Below are 18,702 nucleotides of genomic sequence, written 5' to 3' on the forward strand. Positions count from 1 at the left end.
CAAGTCTAACCTCAGTGATTTTATAATAACATGTCAACACTTTCAGTATAAAGCCACAATGATTCACCTGAGTTTGGACAAGTAGGCAAATTAATGTTAATTATAATAACAATAACTGAACTTTAGATTGCTTTTTGTAGTTCTTATTTAAGATAAATAGACATTATAACGTTGTCAAAGGCACACCAGTTCTATATGGTCACAAAATGAAGTCAACCCATGAATGTAACCTGTTGACATTGTTGCAAAGTCAAACTGATTATTTATTCAGGACTTTGAATTATAATTACAGTATTCATGCAGAACGTATTTTGCTCTGAATGTGAGCCTCTGTTTTTCATGATCTGTGTGTGAATCCTATCATTGTAGGCTAATATCATTTTTAAGGGTCAGACTATGATAAAATGTCAAATATTACTGTAACTTAAGTGAGTAACAGCGACACTCGGCGGCCAAACACTGAACTTTAAAAAAAGAACAAATTATAATGGACGTTAATAATAGGACAACGTCATTGAAGTCAAGATACAATAATTTCCTTCAATAAAAAAACACAATAACTGTGATCAGTGTGATGCATCAGATGTGGCAAGTAACACACACACACACACACACACACACACACACACACACACACACACACACACACACACACACACACACACACACTTTAAATACAATAATGAACTTTACAAATATATATAGACATTTATGAGTCCTTTCAGAAATTCACCATCAACGTCAGATAAGAAAGATAAGAAACGTAACATTGTTACAGACCTATTCACCAATAATATTTAAGTACTCTCCATATAAATGATTGTATTTTAATTAAATAAGACAATCCAATAATGAACATATAAAACTGTTTCATACAGGGAGCATCATAATGTCAGAGGATTTGTTCCCAGACAGTAGTTTTTAACAGTATAGGCTACTGCAGGACACCTATATTTATCCGCTCTGCGCGGGATTAAGGGCGCGGCTCTTTTAGCGTCAGCAGGGAACACTTAGCTCACCTGAGGAGTGATACACCTATCCTGGGAAACCCTTTTGGAATTAGTCACTCACATTGCGTAAAATGTCTGAAACCTGACTCGAGTGCTTAAAAAAAATAAAGCTTTGTGACTTTTACGCAAAGGAGTGGTGGACATAAACGAATGAATACAATGGGGGGGGTATGGGTCGATTCAGAGCATTATGTCAAATTAATCTGCCCAGATTTGTGAATGAAAATATAAATATATATGCAGCTGATTTGTCTCCCTCTGCCCGCCGTGGTGGGGCTTGTCAAACTCCTCCTCCGGGCTTTCTTCTACTCCGAAACCAACGCGCCCGTTGAGCGCCAATGGGAAGGTGGAACAACAGGTAGGCGTCTTCTAACAGCTTCCTTCGGCTCAGTCGGTGCTTTCCGGGGGAAACAAGTGGACCTGAGGCTGGGCATCTCATGGTGATTTCCAAACACTTTCTGCAGAGAGTGGACGAGCCATTTCCCTGTGACTTCCGTGCTCGTTTGTCTAGGAGACATCCCCGAGACCTGGTTTGGAAAGGTTTTCTGATCAACTGATTGGACAAATCACACTTGTGATATCAGCAGCCAGGACATCTTAATATGGATACATCGTTGAAGGTAAGCGTGGCTTTACATTATTTATACATCTGTATTAGGAGATATATCTTTGATATTCTACTCTTTATCAGGTAAATGTTGCACTGAAAAAAACCGCATGCTTTACGCATTAAAAAAATAAATAAATCTAAAACCAAGCTAAAACAAGCAGACTGTTGCTGCCCTTACAGTGAAATGTTATTTATTTTTTCGGACATGTTAAAATGAAAAACAAAAAACCCTTGTCATCTTCTGTTATCAGTTTGCATAATCCAAGAAATGTAGCAACATCTCGACTATCCCACCATGTGACTCACAACAATAACGCCTCCATCATATTATTATGTAAGTTTGTAAGTTCTCAGTGTCTGTAGCCAAAGTCCTATGGAATAAAGAAATATATATATAACAGTCACTTAAGATCCTTACTGTTTTTGCACCAGTGTGTTTTTAAAAGTGCCTTTGTCTCTCACCATGTCTGACTGAAACAGTTCAGGATTAAGGGATGTAATTCATACCTTTAACTAGTTCTCTTTATCTAAATCTAAATAAGGATTTTCTGTCCTTACAGCTGCCATATCGTCTGCATCTTTAAATTTTGTCCCTCTGGGATTAAGAGAGTACCCGCTGAGTCACAGCTCATCCCGAGAGGTCAGACGCTCTGTGACCCAGATCCCCTGCAGGAGGACATGGAAGTCTTGCGGCGGTCCTCTGTGTTCGCTGCAGAGGTCCTGGATGTGTTTGATCGATCGTTGACTGAGAAGGAGCTGGTGTCCCAGTCTAAAGCCTTGTGCAGAGACTACATACTGTCCAGACTCAACCAGAATGGACTGGGATGGTCCAAGACTGAACTCAACCTGAATCCCTCTAATGTAGCGCTCGCTGAGGTGTCTTTGGTGCTTCTCTGTCTTGGTAAGAGAAACCTGAAGAACTGTAAAGTCTGAGGAGACAGTGAATTTAAATATTGGGCTTCAATAAGTTCAACATGTATGCACATTCAAGGCCATGGTTGTTATGGAGGATAGATCTAATAAGATGAAGTGCACTCATTTGTTTTTTTAAACTAGATCAGAAGTGCATATCCCAGCAATTGTTGGGGGGTATTTTTTAGACCTTTTTTATTATTTATACTTTGTAGAGAGATGCAACAAAGGTCTCGGTCAGGGGATATTGTAGTTTAGGGTCAGAATCTTACCCTCCAACTTTAATATTATTATTTTAAAGATAAGATTACGATGGAAAATGTGTTAGTGCATACCTTTTTACTCTGCTCTAGGTGTACTGTAGTTTTCATTCATGGGTATCAAATTACTCTCATTGATGGACAATCATGGAATATGTGTGCCAGATATCTTTAATGTTTGTAAATGCAGAAGTTCAGGAGAAAATAGGATGCTCCGTCCAAATCTCACTTTCCATCAAATTCCCTTTGAAATACGAAATATGCCCGCAAGTTTTTAGAAATATTGTGCTAAAAACTAACAGGTCTGGATGCCAGTAGTTCACCTGGTTTGCTGCATGTCGCCCCCTTACTCTCTACCTCTTTTCTTTGCCTACCAACCTTCAGCTGTACTTTCAAATAAAAGCCAGAAAACTACTGTAATGAAACCTAAAAAACTAACAGCTCGACCTGAAAAAGATACGTCCTTGTTGGAGGTAATAACTGTTGCAACATACGATAAAACAAGTCAGAGAAATGATCAGAAAAAATCAATTGAATTGTTGAATTGGGACTAAAAAGGTTATTTGGGTCCTCTTTGCAAAATATGTAACAAACATGCTCAAAGGTAGGTTGGTGTATTTCCAAGAGCAAATTAAGGAGGCGTCAAAATTAAAGACACTAGAAAAGAGACGCTCTCCGATCTAACACACATTGATCAGGTCATGGCTTTGAAAGCAATCGATAAGTTGGAGTCAGCCTGTGAGCTGATATAATCACTGCTCTTGGGTCTTGAAAGCAGAGTTGCTCATCTACTTTTAGATGATAGTAGGCTGAGTGCTGAGGTGACTCAACAGAACTGGAACAGATAATTGATACATACGAGATACAAGGAACGAAGGTTGTAGTATAAAAGAGCGATACTCAATTCCTCTTTTGATGCCACGCCAAAAAGAAAATTAAAAAGTACAGCGTCTTATAGAAAAAGTCACTTGTTGCTGGACAGAATGACAGCCACAGTTTGAGGACCAGTTAATTTTCTTCTGCGTTTAATCTGTGCAGCGTGTGTAAAAAGCAGCTTGACCTAAGTGATCATATCTAAAGAACCAAGGCAGGTTTTTAAAAGATATACATGTTTTAATTTAACAATCTGACGGCAGAAAATAGTTTGAATGGTTGGACAGTTTGTATAACCCCAAAATGTGTATAATTGGTTTTAACGGCGGTTGCTCTAACAGACTTTTGATGCTTCTCTCTCTCTCTCTTTTTTTCTGTGCTCTCCCTCCGTTACCTAGGTGACGAGCTGGAGTGTATACAGCCCAGTTTGTACAGGAACGTGGCGCGGCAGCTCAACATCTCTGTTGCCATGGACAACATGGTTTCAGATGCTTTCATCGGCGTAGCAACGGAGATCTTCTCAACAGGTACATGTCTGTTGCTGAAGGTGATTATGATGATGATGTAGCAGACTGTATGTTATCCAGACTAAACACAAGAAGGGATTTACACTTCCACAGTGTCTCAGACTACTGATGAAGGCCGTTACTGTGATTAAACATGTGTGACTCTGCAGTTTCCACCAGGCTCTTTCGGCTGAGAGGTGCTTTTAGTGAGAGTGAGTGGGTGTGAATCATAAGTAGGTGGAGGGAGACTTCATCCAAAACACATAATTGCTGCCACAGATTTTTAGAGTCACCAAGTTTAGACATAGATTTGTTTATAGTGTAGGGGTATGGATTATTTTGGAATAAATAGTGGATTAAAGTATACTGCATAAAACCATAAGATTAAAGTATTAAATATAGGTGTTTCTGGTTTTGAGTCAGGTCTCAGCTTTTGTAGTTTTTCTTTTTTGTTTATATCCATTAAAATGTCTGACCTTGACTAGATTGACTGTGCAACATTTGTCACTAGAGAGGTGCTTAACATTTCTCCAAAAGCTCAAACATACATGGCTGAATCTCTCCATTTCTAACTGATACTTGTCTTGGCTTTAACCAGGATTTGGTACAGCCCTGACCAAGGCCAGTTAGGGTTTTTTTGGAAATGAACTGCGACAGCACCCACCGGTCCCTTTAGACGGCCACCCCTTAATTATGCATAACTTTAAGCCTTAATATCATTTAAACAGGTGAGTTCTATAGAAATGCACCCACCATATAGTTGTTTGAACAGGGAAATTAGAGACCAAAACCGTTTTTTTCCCCAGATTGTAAACATGTTTATTTTTGCTGTAAAGTTTGACAATTTAACATTGGGGTCTATGGGGATTGACTCACTTTTGAAGCCAGCCTCAAGTGGCCGTTGGCTCGGTTTATACCTGCAAAACAAAGGACATCTCCATAAGTCTAGTTATAATAAGCAAATATTAGCAGCACATTTTAAACTAACATGGTGAATATACTGTGGTACATTATACCCAGTGACCATACGCATGTTAACTTTGTCACTGCTCACATGTTAGCATGCTTATGTTAGCATTTAGCTCCGAGCTGCTAGTGTGGCTGGAAATCGCTGGTCTTGTCACAGTACGGAGAGAGTTTTATTTTAATGGAAGATAAAGGTGGGACATGAGCAGTGCATCTAAACTTTCTGTATATCTGCTGTAAATTCCAGTGTTAGATGGTCGGATAACAGACGTGCCACATGGTAACCAAACTTTACCAAACTTCAATTTACATTATGCCCACTAACTGTCCTGAGTGAATTGTGAACAGGGATCATAACTGAATAAATGTTTTTTAAATGTTTCAATCTGTGTTCTTCTGGTGGAGACAATTTTGGGCATGTTTTAAACTACCATGACAACAGATCTGCTTTGTACACGCACTGACATTTGAAGGATCCAAATAAAGGGTGACATTATGTCCTCTGTATGGGCCTTTGGGATAGATTAGATGGTCTGGCTGCTGTGTGACGAGCAACTAAAATTGTCATGTTTCCAGGAAAGATAAAATAAAATCCCAGACACGCTGAATTCAATTTTCTTGCCTTTGTTCGAGCTAAACTTGTGCTTGTTTAGACGTCACAAGGATGTAATTTTTAGAAAAAGCGTGGGATTCCTCCTGAAGAATAACAAACGGTTGAACCCACGCTGCCCCAGCCTTCTGGGACGGGGTTTGTTTTTCCTGCTGTCAGGAGTTTGTTCTATAATGACTTATGTAACTTTTTTACATTCGTCATTATGCCTCAAAGTGCTTAACATAACCACAACGGAATGAGTCCAGTGAATCCACATATCATATTTCTTAGAAGTGGTTTAGCGGCCGTCTGTACTGGGGTCTCCCTTGGTAAAATCAACATGACTCGTCTCTCCACCATCTATCTTCGACTGCCTCCCACTTGTGTTCTTCCTCTTTCCGCCCTCCTCTCCTCCAGCTTTATCCCTGACAATCTTGTCTCTATTCTTGGCCTGCTTCTCAGTAGGGAGTGAGATGTGACATGCTCTGACAGCTTCTATGGTGTGTTATCTTTTAATCATTTAAGCTTGCCCACAGCTCGCTTCATATCCCCTTATAGCCACAGTCAGACACTTTAGGTCAGCCATGACAATGTGAGCTGGCCTAAGGAGGCTAATTCCATTAGTCCCTGCGCTACATTCCCCATGGTCGTTTTAACGGTCCCTGCTGCCCTGGAAACTGAACCCGGAAACGACTGGATGCCATTAATTATCAGCCTGGATTGTTTAGGTAGAAAGGAAGACAAAAATGTGTCCTTTAGCTTTTTGACTCTGCTTCTTGGTGAAGTGGAGAATGCAAAATCATTTTCTCAACCTTCTGGTCTCCCCGCAGTAGAAACTGTTCGCCCACCTCCAGGCAAAGGCAATATAGACTCACCCTCTTTGATTTATAACTGGTCAGTAAGATGTCTTATCAGCTACATTAACGCAAATGCACTGTTTTGTTGACTTAAACCTTGTATTTACAGTTTATTTCAGTACAAAGTCCACTGACTGCCCCACATGCTTCGTGGCAGGTCACAGAATATGTAACAGGCTTTGAGAGGAGAGAAGAGATAGGTGTTGATACTTTGTGTGGGCTGGGATCGGCACCCATGAGAAAAGGAAAAGGAGTGTTTCTGTTCAGTTTATCAATGCCGGTCAAGAAATTCTGCCACTGTAGAGGCTCGAAGCTCAGGCCTTTTTGGATACAGTGTGATATTTTTGCTTCTCACTTATCAAACAGTGACTGCAAGACTGAATCAATATCAGCCTGAATTGCTGGAAGGTTTTTTTTAACAATTCATTGATGATGAATCTGGGCCTGCACATCTTTCCATAGACCTAAATAAAGACCTAAAACCTAACTGTTGATGTCTGTTTTTCTCACTGTAGGTATAACATGGGGTAAGGTGGTATCCATGTATGCTGTAGCCGGAGCCCTGGCAGTGGACTGTGTCAGACAGGGTCATCCAACCACTGTTCACATCTTAGTGGACAGTCTGGGACAGTTTGTTCGCAAGTTTCTGGCTCCCTGGCTGAAGAGACGGGGTGGATGGGTTAGTGACATATTTATTTTTCCCATTTGCACTAACTAAGTAAGGATTATTGTGTTTCTTCTGATTTCTCTATGATTAATGCTGCTGCATGATTCATATTTCTGTGTTCACAGTAAGAGAGGGAGAAAAACACTGCTTGCATTTGTTTCTGTGGAGTTTAAAATTTGCAACTTTCTGGTCTACTAAATTGCTTTTGCTGAAGCTGGATGACTAATTATGTAATCTTGTTTATGGATCAGAGCTCGGTTTGCTTTTGTAGGCTCTGATAGTCAGAGTTAGAGGGGAGTTGCATAAAATATGCTGCTCGCTCAGAAAGGCCCACTTATGGCTTTGAAAATTGAGTTCTTCCTGTCGGCTGATGTGATGCAAATGGTAATATTTGGATCTGTGGCCCTCTATTGGGTAAAAGACGGTAAACAAATGTATTTTAAGATCCAGCACTTGAAGTGCAGCACTTAAAGGGATAGCTTTGGATTTGGGTTCTATCCACAGTCAGTGTGTCACCTTCAGTAGATGGAGGTCTGCACACCCCCAGTTTTGAGAAGCAGACAGGAGCACAGGCATGGAAGCTTAGCAATGTACTGCTGTGTACAGGGGCAGACGCTAAATGTATTTTAGCCATAAAAAAATCAGTTAAGTGTACGTTAAATGTAGAATATTTCCACAGCTTTACCATGCCATCGGACAGTACTTTCTAAGTTTACATGGGGTAAACTGAAGCACTTATCTGTGCTTTAGTAAAAGCCACCAGACTGAATTAACAAAAACGGTAACATTACAGAACACAGGAGTCGTTCCTCTACTGAAACATATTTTAGTGTACTGTAAAATGAAATAAAAGTCGAGCCAAAACCAAGCTCCGCCCACCAGCTGACCGGCCGGACAAACGTTCTCATCTTACAGCTAAACCGTTCACTATAGTATGTTTCTTGAAAACACTGTATGCAAGTCATATGCAATACAGTAACAGAATACTGATTCATATTTGATCAGCGCTGCCTATAGCTTAACAATTTAATCAGAGTTTATGAGTCACTGACACCTTTTCTCCTGGAAAAGTGCACCTGTTACCTTGAATGAAATTTGCATTTGGCTAAAACATATATAAAGTTAAGACTTGATGTTTTGTTTCAGTCTGACCTAGAATACCAATCTTCTTTTATCAGGCAGAGATGACGAAATGTGTGGTGAAGAAGGATCTCACCCCTGAGCACCACTGGCTGTCATCTGCCATCGAGTCCTTGAAGTACTTCCTCACTACAGTGTACGTCTACATCATGAAGGAATCATGAATCAGAGTCAACATCATTGATTGATGCGAGATTGAAATCTCAGACTTGTCAATAATGGATGGAGCGGAGATGGTCGCAGATAACGGTCTGTCGCTGAATGGCCATCAACAAATGTTTCATCAGCATCGTGTTTACGTTATCTGGCTGTCGGATAAGTGATGACCCTTCATCCAAAGAGTAGTCGCTGTGATATTTAAGAGCATCAATGGCAACAAAACATGTTTGCATCACGCCACCTCTTCTACGCACTTTCACACTGCTTACACAGGTGCAGTGAACCAGGCTTCTCCAGTGTTGTGACTGCAATGTGTGATGATGTTCAGGTTGTTTGCACTCCTGAGATAAAGTGTTCAACACTTTGATGTTTGTCTCAGAAAATATCCCTAAAAAGCCAAATTTGTAATGAAGGTTTATGCTCAGCTGGCTGGGTCTTGTGTGTTTTCTGAGTCTTGAAAAGGACAGATATCACATGATGAATTGAATCGACTGCTTTTACACTTCATGGGTTTGATTTTCTGCCCAAATATTATCCAACTCTTTGCTGCAAGTTTACACACATTGACCAGCAAGTGTTTAGTCTCATTTTTTGGGCAAAATGCACAAGGACAGAGAAATGGTAAAACTGCATCCACATATGTCGGTGAAATGTATTTCCTTTTTTAAAAATCTAGTATAGTTTGATTTATTTTTTTCTATTTTAACGCCACTGCAGTAAAAAGATCACGGCTCATCAGGATGATTGTGTGTAATGCTTGGTGGTTGTTACTTTCACTGTGGTAATTTATAAATGTGTGTCTGAATGTTTTTTTTAATGCATAATAAACTTACTAAACAAAATCTTCACCTGTACTTTATCCCACTGATCCGACACAGGGGTTTGTCATATCCCATCTCTTTCCCCTCATTTACTGTCACCCCTATAATGAAGGAAAAAATATGTCTAAAATAAGGCACCTGGTTGCAGAATTATGTAGTTGGTGCTGTGGCACTGCAATGCGCAAGAATATCAATGCCAGGTACATTTAATCAAAGCAAGACACTAGAGGGTAAAAATACTGTAGATTTCAACTTCCTCAGCTGATGTGTGCATTAAGTCTCCTTGAAACTGGAACGTTCTGTGTAAAGTGCTACATAAGAGATTTCTGGGGAACTATGAGGGAAAATAAACTTTAAATATATGTATTACAGGAGAAATCTACAGGCTCAAATTGACAGTGTAGTAAGAGAAGGTTTGTTTTCTTTCCACTAGTCTGAAAGAAGACATGTTTTGGAAGTCTCACCTTAATATCATTCATGTTGATCCCTCAAATATTAAATCCAAGCACAGAACAAGAAGCTTAAAAACAAAGATATTAAAATAAATGAAGACAAACTACGAAAAATGGGCGAAATAACTTTAATTTCTTTTAATGCAGCCCGTTTAGGAACATCTATATGTATACCTGTGAGCCTAACATCCTGAAACACATGAAGGAAGCTCTTTGGATCTCATCCTGACTTGTTAACACCCAGTATAAGAACAACTCTCTGTGACTCTGAATTTTACATTCAAAACACAGTTCACTGACTCAGGACAGCAGTTACTTTAGCTTTCAATCTTATAATAGTGCAATGAAAGTTCAAGATAAGCAGACAAATTAACCCATCAGTGCTTTATAAGCTTTACAGCACCTAAATTAAATATCTGGGCGATAAATATTAATACAACGCAAGACATCCATACTCAACCAAGGCCATTAAATGCAACATGAAGTCTTAATTATTTTTTCAGATCTCCATATGGTGGTAATGTGCCAGGAAATGAAGAGAAGAGAGTTTTCTAGTAACTATGGATGTAAATAATACAGGCTAAAGTGCTTTGTTCTATTAGGAAGGAGATGCACTTGACACATTTGTTAAACATGGAGACACACACAATGTCATGCGTAATGCTGAATGTAAACATAACTTTTGTTTGCTTACAAGAAAACTGCAGGGTACATTTAGTTTTTTTAGATATACCATTAACATTACTGCTACATCTGTGCCTAAACAACGGCCAGTTATCCCTGTGCGTAACGTACACCATAACTCAAGCTGATTATCTGACTAAACCAGGATTATTGATTAAGCCCCCTTTTTAAGCAATATCTGTTTCCTGACCAAGGTATTTATATGTGAAAGAAGCCTGGCAGCCCAATCGGTCAAGTTGACCGACGGTAGGTGATGTGCAAATGCTGCATCAGTGGCTGATTGTCTGTTGCCATGGAAACTGTCTGCTCCAGCCTCCCATCTGGTCGGAGCTGAAACACTCGAGAAATCTGAAAGATGGGAAAGAGGGGGCGAAGTCACCGGCACAAAAGGGAAGGAAAATGTTTGATTAACATAAGATCCAGGGAAAAGTTCTGTTGTTCTTTTACCTTCTGTACATGCGGCTCTCTGGCGAAAGAGACTCTGGCCAGAGCCTGACTGTGCAGGTTCAGCTGCTGCGCTGTCAGCTCTCCCTCCTCAATCTCCACCAGACCTGCACACAAAGACACACTGTCACGCTCAAAACATGTGTGAAGTGTCTGTGTTTGTGTAGACAAGATTGTAAGTTAGCCATTTAAAACTCATTACATACACAATTTATTTTGATAACAAATATATATATATATATATATATATATATATATATATATATATATATACTAATATCCTTCACAAGCACAAGTCTACAGTATGTAAATGGGTACAGATAAGGACAGCACTCTAAGTTTACTGCTGTCCTTATCTTTAAGCATTTATATTGGTAACAAAATAATTATCTATATTTTATCTAAACACTAAGGTCTTAAATTATACATTGGAATTGGTTTTAAAACAGTGTAAATCATTTATGACATATTAGTATGTATTACCTATAAGCCAAAACGAAAGACCAAGTGTTGTATTCATGTTTCTGCATCATGTTTGGAATATGTTTTCACTATGGCCCTGAGTCAAATCTAATATAGTAATAAAAGCAAAATGCATCGTTAGATACATTGTTAGATACAAAATACATTGTTACATACATTTTCTATATTCATGTTAAGCGTCAGACTGCCTCAGAAAATCTTTTACAAACCGAGCCTCTGCACATCTACAGTGATTCTTTCAAAATGACAACATATTCCAGAAATGGCGCCGGGTTAACAAAAACGATGGTACCTCCAGTAACTGTAATTGCAACTACCCGAGTTCTGAGCGATGATGAATGCCACTCTGTTGGATCCCGGCTGCATTCGAATGAAGCCACACTCCCTGTGCAGAGGCTTCTTGGTCTCTGCGTGGAAGGCATTGAACCTGTCGAACACAGTAACAGCGAGCAATCAGCTAAAGACCGAAGATGAAGTCTGTCCCCAATATGATGCAACTATCTTACTGGTAGACAGTTTGGTTTGGTATGTTACCCGTCAGTGATGCAGTTTTTAGTATTAAAATCTGATTGCCTACAGAGTAACCTACATGAAGTTGATGACTGGTTGTCCCACATGGCTGAAGTTCAGTGTCTCTGTGTAGCGGAAAGGTTTTATGGAGGTGAAACAGCCCTCTCCAGGTTCATCTGACTCCCATGTACCCAGAAGCCAGTCTAGAGGGAGGAGGCCTGGGTTCAACTCCACTGACGGTAAAACACACACACGGTATTTCTTGAGTTATCATGAACACAGAGAGAAGAAACTCCATATGAGGTGGTGATGGGTAATACCACAAGTTTGATCCGACACTGAGAAATATATAAGATACTTTGATATCAACATTAACAGGGCGTTTGAATGTACAATCAAAGAGAGGAATAGAGATTATTTTGTATAATTATAATAACAGTACATACCTGTAAAAAATAAAAAATCTCCACTGACATTACAGGCAGCTTTATCTGTTTGGGCCAAATGTTTTAAAGTAGACACTTGTGGATTTTCTTTTAATTACCAATGAGTCTTTTTTTCACAGCAGGTTCTGACTCGTGACAGTAGGGAACACACAGGTGTAATAACATTAAACAATTGTTAACAATTTTTAACACTTATTCAAGTGTCCCATGTAGGGATCGACCGGATTTTTTAGGGCCAATGCCGATACCGATTGTTTTTTTATCAGCCTTGGTCGATGACAGAAACGGACTGATGATTTTCTTGAGCCGATATTTGGAGCCGATTCTACTTTTGCTCCCTCAATTTACATCATAAAAATTACACAATGATGATAACAAATGTTATGAATCTCAATTTAAAAAAGGAAAATGTATTGAAATTAAAAAAGGTGTCTCCAGCCTGTCTGTAAATAATGACAGGGAAAAAATATCAGCGAACGCAGCAGCTCACATTGGCCGATACGATACACCTACAAAACGCAAATATCGGCCGGCCGATGTATCGGTCTATCACTAGTCCCAGTGACAGTGTGACAGGGAGCCGGCATGCACAACAGCAGGACACTGAAACTAAAGCAGCTAAATGGAGTATAGTCAACATTAGTTTTATTTTTTCCACACCTGTGTTATTCCTACTGTGACGTCAAAATGTCTCCCGAAAAAAATGCCTATTTTATAGAATAATATTGATATATAACCTTTATTTAATCAGGTCATTCTATAGAGATCAAGACAAACATAATCAGACAAAACAAATATATACAAAAAACCTAGAATATATTCATAAGAGGGTCTAAAATCAGAATGCACTGTATTACTCTCTATGTTTAACAGCAGGTGGTAGTATTGCTCCTGTTTGGTGGAAATGTGGCAGAAACCAGAAGAAGATGCACAGAGGAAGGGGACTCTTTATATCTGTTTATATCTGTTTATATCGTGTAATATGGAAACTTTGCAAACAAGACGCAGTTGCAGTTATCACAGCAACACTTCAGTATCGATTAGCCGACCACAAAAATAAACATTTATTCTCTTGACATTCAAAAGTGACATCACTTAAGGTTAAATGAAACTACCAAACAGTCAACGTTAAGCTTGTTTTGGACGTAAAAAGGCTACGTTTGCTCTTTAATACTTTTAGCAAATGATTTACCTTGAAGCTCCTACATAGCCTTCTTGTTGGTTAGCCTGTGGTGACTGCGACATTGTATCAACTACAGCTGACATTTATTCGGTATATATATTTATAATGTAATAATTCTACCTTACCTGTGTGATTTACCGGACACGCCATTAATAAACCAAACTGCAGTCAAGTGAGTATAAATGTAAAAAAAAACCTGGCAAGAGCAACGTGAAAAGATGAAATGTCACTAAAGGAATGCGACAGTGTTGAGATGAGCAGGTGTGACGCAGTTGTACCGTACGGCCGTCACAGCAGGGGATCATGGGAAATGTAGTTGAGACACTTGAGCACATTTTTCTTGACTTTTGGAGCTATATTTCTGAAATGATTTGTGAATGTTGTCACACATTGAGGCATGAGGAGTGTATGATAAATTAAAGCACACTTTATTGACATCTTTCAGTGCACTCAGCGTGGACCATATGACAATGTCTGCCCCTTTATTTCAAAACTAGCCTACTTATACAAGAAAGGCACATTGTCTATGTTTTATAAAATATGTAGTCGAAGAAAAAAATCCAGAACTTGATGCACTTCACCATGTGTCCCTTATGTTGGGGGACACTGGATATTTTTTTTCTTGGCCATTGGATCTACTGTCTTAAGCCTTGCTCTTTTTGCAATTCTTGAGAGCGTCTGCCAGGGCATGCAGTGCCATGTCAGCATTAGTCTTCTCGCAGTTGTATCCCATCAATCCGATCCTCATCACCTAATAAAAAGAGAGGAGGGGAGTATAGTGCATGAGAGTCCTGCAGTGACTCAGCAGCATGATTCAGAAAGCTGTGAAAACACCAAACTGATGACATGGCTCTTGCTGTAACTGTTAAAATTGGATGATAGGTTGAATTGGTGGCTATTATCTTTAGGATTAAAACATCCTCCACCGTGCTAAGATGCTGAGACAGCACATCTATAATAGCTACTATCAAGATCGGCTGATTACCGTGAACACAATGTTAAAGGCATGGATTTGTCCACTGTACAGGGTTGAAATACCAGCAGCTACCCACCATGCCGATGGAAGGACCCAGGCCTCCGGTCATCTCCATCTGGTGGTGTTTCATGATGTAGGCCAGCAACTCCCTCCAGTTGTAGCCGTCAGGGATGGCAATGGTGGTGACAGAGGGAAGCCTCAATTCCTGCAGGACATGTCGCAAAATTATTGGTTACAACAAGGCAACACTGTGCTCTCACAATACCTGTGGTCAGTTGTAGTACAACATAAACTGTTGTGTATCTAAGAGCGATGATCTGCAGGTCTGTAATACAAATGATCAGTGTGCATTAATCTTCTTTAGTGTTGTTTATTCCTCTTTGTCTCTTGCAGATACGCTCTTTGTTATCCTTCTGCACAAAACACCCAGCATGTGGTTTTGTTTTATGTCCGTCTCACCCGTTCAGGGACGAATAGCTTGAGGCCCAAGTCCTCCAGTCCTCTGTACAGATATGCCGCCACTTCCTTGTGTTTCTTCCAGGACTCCTCCAGCCCCTAGAGGGAGACAAAGACCAATGGAGATACATGAGACGCAGACTAGAAGTCAGAAGGGGGCTGTGCCAAGTAACTTCAAACTCAAAACTACCGCACTATTGGAGGCAAATTCAGAAAGAGATATGTGAATTGGAAAACATTCATATATGTAATGGTGCTTTGAACAAAGAAGTTCTCTTGTATGCCATTCAAAGTGATAGCCACAATTAATCCAGAGCCTCTATTGGCACCCAGCAAGGCTCAGAGGTTCGATCCCCAGCTCCCCCGGTCCACATATCGAAGTGTCCTTTGGCAAGACACTGAACCCCGGATTGTTCCCTGTGCTGCGCATGGGTGTGTAAATGTGGTCTGCATGGTTAGATTAGATGGTATGTATGTAGGTCCACTGTTAGCTGTGTGAATGGGCGAATGTGACAATTAGTGTGAAAGCGCCTTCAGTAGTCAGAAGACTAGAAAGGCGCTATATAAGTACAAGTTAATTTACCATTTACCATATACATATATGCTAATATATATATACACACACACTCTAGAAGTTGGAAATGTAACTACAAAAGGGTATCCTTCTTTACCCTCTCAGCCATAATTGCCAGACTCTCTCTCAGGGCGAAGAATCCAGACACTGGACCAGTGTGGTGGTATCTGAAACCCAAAGCACAAGTCACGTGATTAAATATACAGCACAATGGCACCCCTAAAATTAAAAGTTGTTCAAAGCTTAGGTAATGATAAATATGAAAAAAACAAACCAATATACTTTGAGTTAAAGTAAGGTTTATCTGGTATGAACAGAATAAGGATGTGGTCTGTTGGCTGTAGTGGACTTACGCTCTGGCTGGTTGGCCGTCACAACCCCAGTAGTTGGACAAATGTGTCATATCAAAGAGGTAGGATACTGGTTTTGTTTTCCTGTTAAACATCTTTTCGCTGCGAGGTGAAACAGAGGGACAACGTGATGCTTGCTTAGTCTCATTTTTATATAGTTGTGACAATTTAGAGCTCATATATGGAAACATGCAAACAAGTCCCCCCTCACCATGCTCTGTCATTAAAGGAGATGGGTGCTGTGCCAGGAGGCGCATTCAGAGCCTTCTGAGAACCACTGTAGAGGATGTCAATATCTGGGAGAATGTGAGGCAGACTATTTAACATGCAAACACATGGTAATTGGTAACATAATGTAATCCATTCTTAATCATTGTCTTACTTTGCTTGTCCATAAAAATTGGTGCTGCACCAAGAGATGCCACTGTGTCAACCAAGAAGAGGCAGTTATTTCTGTGGGAGATATGACAGCAGTCAGAAATATTGCATTATATTTTGTAATTGAATTCAACTGTGCTTTAGGCAGATACTTTAGGAGGCTCACTTTCTGCAGATGTCTCCAATGCCATCTACTGGGTGACAGAGGCCAGCCGAGGACTCTCCATGTGTGAGGAAAAACAGGACAGGCTTGTGTTTTTGAATGGCCTACAGAAAGACAATAAACAGATCCATCACACACGTGTTCTTGTTAGTGTCAGTGTAACTGATTATGTTTCTCAGTCTTATTAATATTATAGTTCATTACTGTTTCCAGTGGCTTTAGTCAGTTATGGGCAGAGATATTGTGCCTACCTGTTCAATTTCCTTGTTGCTGAAATATCCTCCAGGAGTCTTTACCATTCTATGTACATTGGCACCTAAAGAGGAAATACATTTCGATAGATAGATGGATATCAAAGTAAAATTCAGCTGTTTATCTTCTTTGGAGACCCATTGGACGCGTGCGTAAAACCGTGCGTAAAGACGTACCCATTCTTTCTGCAATTTCAGCAACGCGCTCTCCCCAGATTCCGTTGATGGCGACGAGCACGCTCTCTCCGGGCTCCACCGTATTGAACACCGCACACTCCATGGCCGCGTGCCCGGAGCCGCTCATAGCTATAGTCATGTTGTTCTCTGTCTGAAAGACGTACTGGATCCCTCTCTTGATGTCATTCATGATCTAAGAAACACAATGAAAACGTCAAACAACTGTTTAGCCTAATTTCTCAGTTATTGTCAAAATGACTTCCAGTGTTTCAGTGAACGTATCCCTATTGATCTTTGATACACTGCAAATATGTATTTGGTCTGTTTATGATGAAATCTGGGGGAAAAAAGTTGAAGTTGAAGTGTGTACCACGACAAGTTGAATTCCATATAAACCAACATTTTCACACACACACACACACACACACACACACACACACACACACACACACACACACACACACACACACACACACACACACACACACACACACACACACACACACACACAAACAACAACACACACACACACATAATTACAAAATGCGTCTGCACCTCCAAATTGTACTCAAATTCAGTATTTGTGTAAAAATGCTCATTTCCACCTTAAAGTTATTTTAATAGAATATAGACAGTATTATATAACTCATTCTGTCTGAGTTTCGAACATAGCATTTACCTCATACATTTCTGGATGCAGGTGACCAATGATCGGCCTGCCCTGTGCAGCCAAGATACGTGGAGGAACGTTTGAAGGTCCCGGTCCGAACAGATAACGCAGTGGAGCTTCCAGCGGCCGGAGCATACATGCTGGCGGCGGGATGGTGACGGAGGACATGGAGCGGTCCAATCGCTGCAGCAGAGGCGCGCTCCTTGCGGCCAGCGGACTGTCGAGGGCCGCTGCTGCCTGCTGGGCGAGCAGCGCGCTCCGGCTAAACAAAGCCCGCTGCATCACGGCTGGTGTCTTGGTTCCTGAGAAGCCTGCACCGAGTGGTATCACCACCGACAGACAGAGAGACTGAACCTGACTGTAAGTTTTTGGTGAAGATTTAAAACAAACAGGTCTTTGACCTGTTGGACACGAGGCGGTGTGCCTCCCCTTACAGCCAACCCTGCCCCTGACTTCTCATGGGGCACATCAACTAATAGTATAGAAAAAAATGTTTTCTACTGTAGATTTGTGGTTAATATTTTACATTTCAAGGTTTAAAACTTTTGAAACTTTCTAAACACTCAAATAGCTTCTGGGGAGGTGGTTATCAAGGCATTTATCCAGGTTTTTATGGGGAAATATACAGTACAAATCAAGATTAATTGTTTTATTATCCAGACAATAAAGTATCCATGCTTCAAATGTCTCAAGCGAGACTTTTAATAATCTTTTTTCAGACCAGTTTAAGGAAAGTCTCACCAACACAAAGACTCATTAGTGCATATTGAACTGTTATATTTTACTTTCATTCATGGCCTAGATAAATAGCACTTGACCCTTGAACTCTTGTGAAAAAGCAAGGACCTGTACTTTGCAGCTTAGAACCAGTTCAAGTCAGTTTGCAGGTGGTTTGTTGATTCTGTCTGAGCCTTCAGTTACAGCAGCATTGCGTTTGTAAAGAGGAGACTCCTCTCAGGGAGCCAATCTGCTTTCTGAGAGGAGGAAGGGGGGCAGGCACACAAACACACACACACACACACATACACACACACACACACACACACACGCACGCACGCACGCACGCACGCACGCACGCACGCACACACACACACACACACACACACACACACACACACACACACACACACAC

The 18,702-nt window shown here is 40.4% G+C and overlaps 3 protein-coding genes across 3 annotated transcripts; 1 reads left to right on the plus strand and 2 right to left on the minus strand.

The window, feature by feature from the left end:
• Nucleotides 1-2,298: 2,298 nt before the first annotated feature.
• On the plus strand, nucleotides 2,299-8,557 carry LOC310957655 (bcl-2-related ovarian killer protein homolog B-like; the record flags this gene model as incomplete). Its single annotated transcript, XM_083928328.1, has 4 exons — nucleotides 2,299-2,521; nucleotides 4,064-4,192; nucleotides 7,102-7,269; nucleotides 8,436-8,557. The coding sequence occupies 4 exons, from the start codon at nucleotides 2,299-2,301 to the stop codon at nucleotides 8,555-8,557; spliced, it is 642 nt and encodes a 213-aa protein (XP_083784454.1).
• Nucleotides 8,558-9,977: 1,420 nt separating this feature from the next.
• thap4 (THAP domain containing 4) lies at nucleotides 9,978-13,810 on the minus strand. The gene is made up of 5 exons (XM_083929108.1): nucleotides 13,701-13,810; nucleotides 12,026-12,179; nucleotides 11,754-11,863; nucleotides 10,957-11,060; nucleotides 9,978-10,857 (listed from the first exon to the last, which is right to left on the minus strand). Exons 1-5 carry the CDS (start codon nucleotides 13,723-13,725, stop codon nucleotides 10,741-10,743), a joined length of 510 nt encoding a protein of 169 aa, XP_083785234.1. The 5' UTR covers nucleotides 13,726-13,810; the 3' UTR covers nucleotides 9,978-10,740.
• A 397-nt stretch (nucleotides 13,811-14,207) lies between these two features.
• Nucleotides 14,208-17,852, minus strand: agxtb (alanine--glyoxylate and serine--pyruvate aminotransferase b; the record flags this gene model as incomplete). The annotated part of the gene is made up of 11 exons (XM_083928797.1): nucleotides 14,208-14,326; nucleotides 14,628-14,756; nucleotides 15,011-15,106; nucleotides 15,679-15,748; nucleotides 15,935-16,033; nucleotides 16,143-16,227; nucleotides 16,314-16,384; nucleotides 16,476-16,576; nucleotides 16,724-16,788; nucleotides 16,901-17,093; nucleotides 17,580-17,852. 11 exons carry the CDS (start codon nucleotides 17,850-17,852, stop codon nucleotides 14,219-14,221), a joined length of 1,290 nt encoding a protein of 429 aa, XP_083784923.1. The 3' UTR covers nucleotides 14,208-14,218.
• Between the last annotated feature and the right edge of the window lie 850 nt (nucleotides 17,853-18,702).

Source organism: Echiichthys vipera (genome assembly GCF_963691815.1).
Source record: "Echiichthys vipera genome assembly, chromosome: 15".
Lineage (NCBI taxonomy): Eukaryota > Metazoa > Chordata > Actinopteri > Perciformes > Trachinidae > Echiichthys > Echiichthys vipera.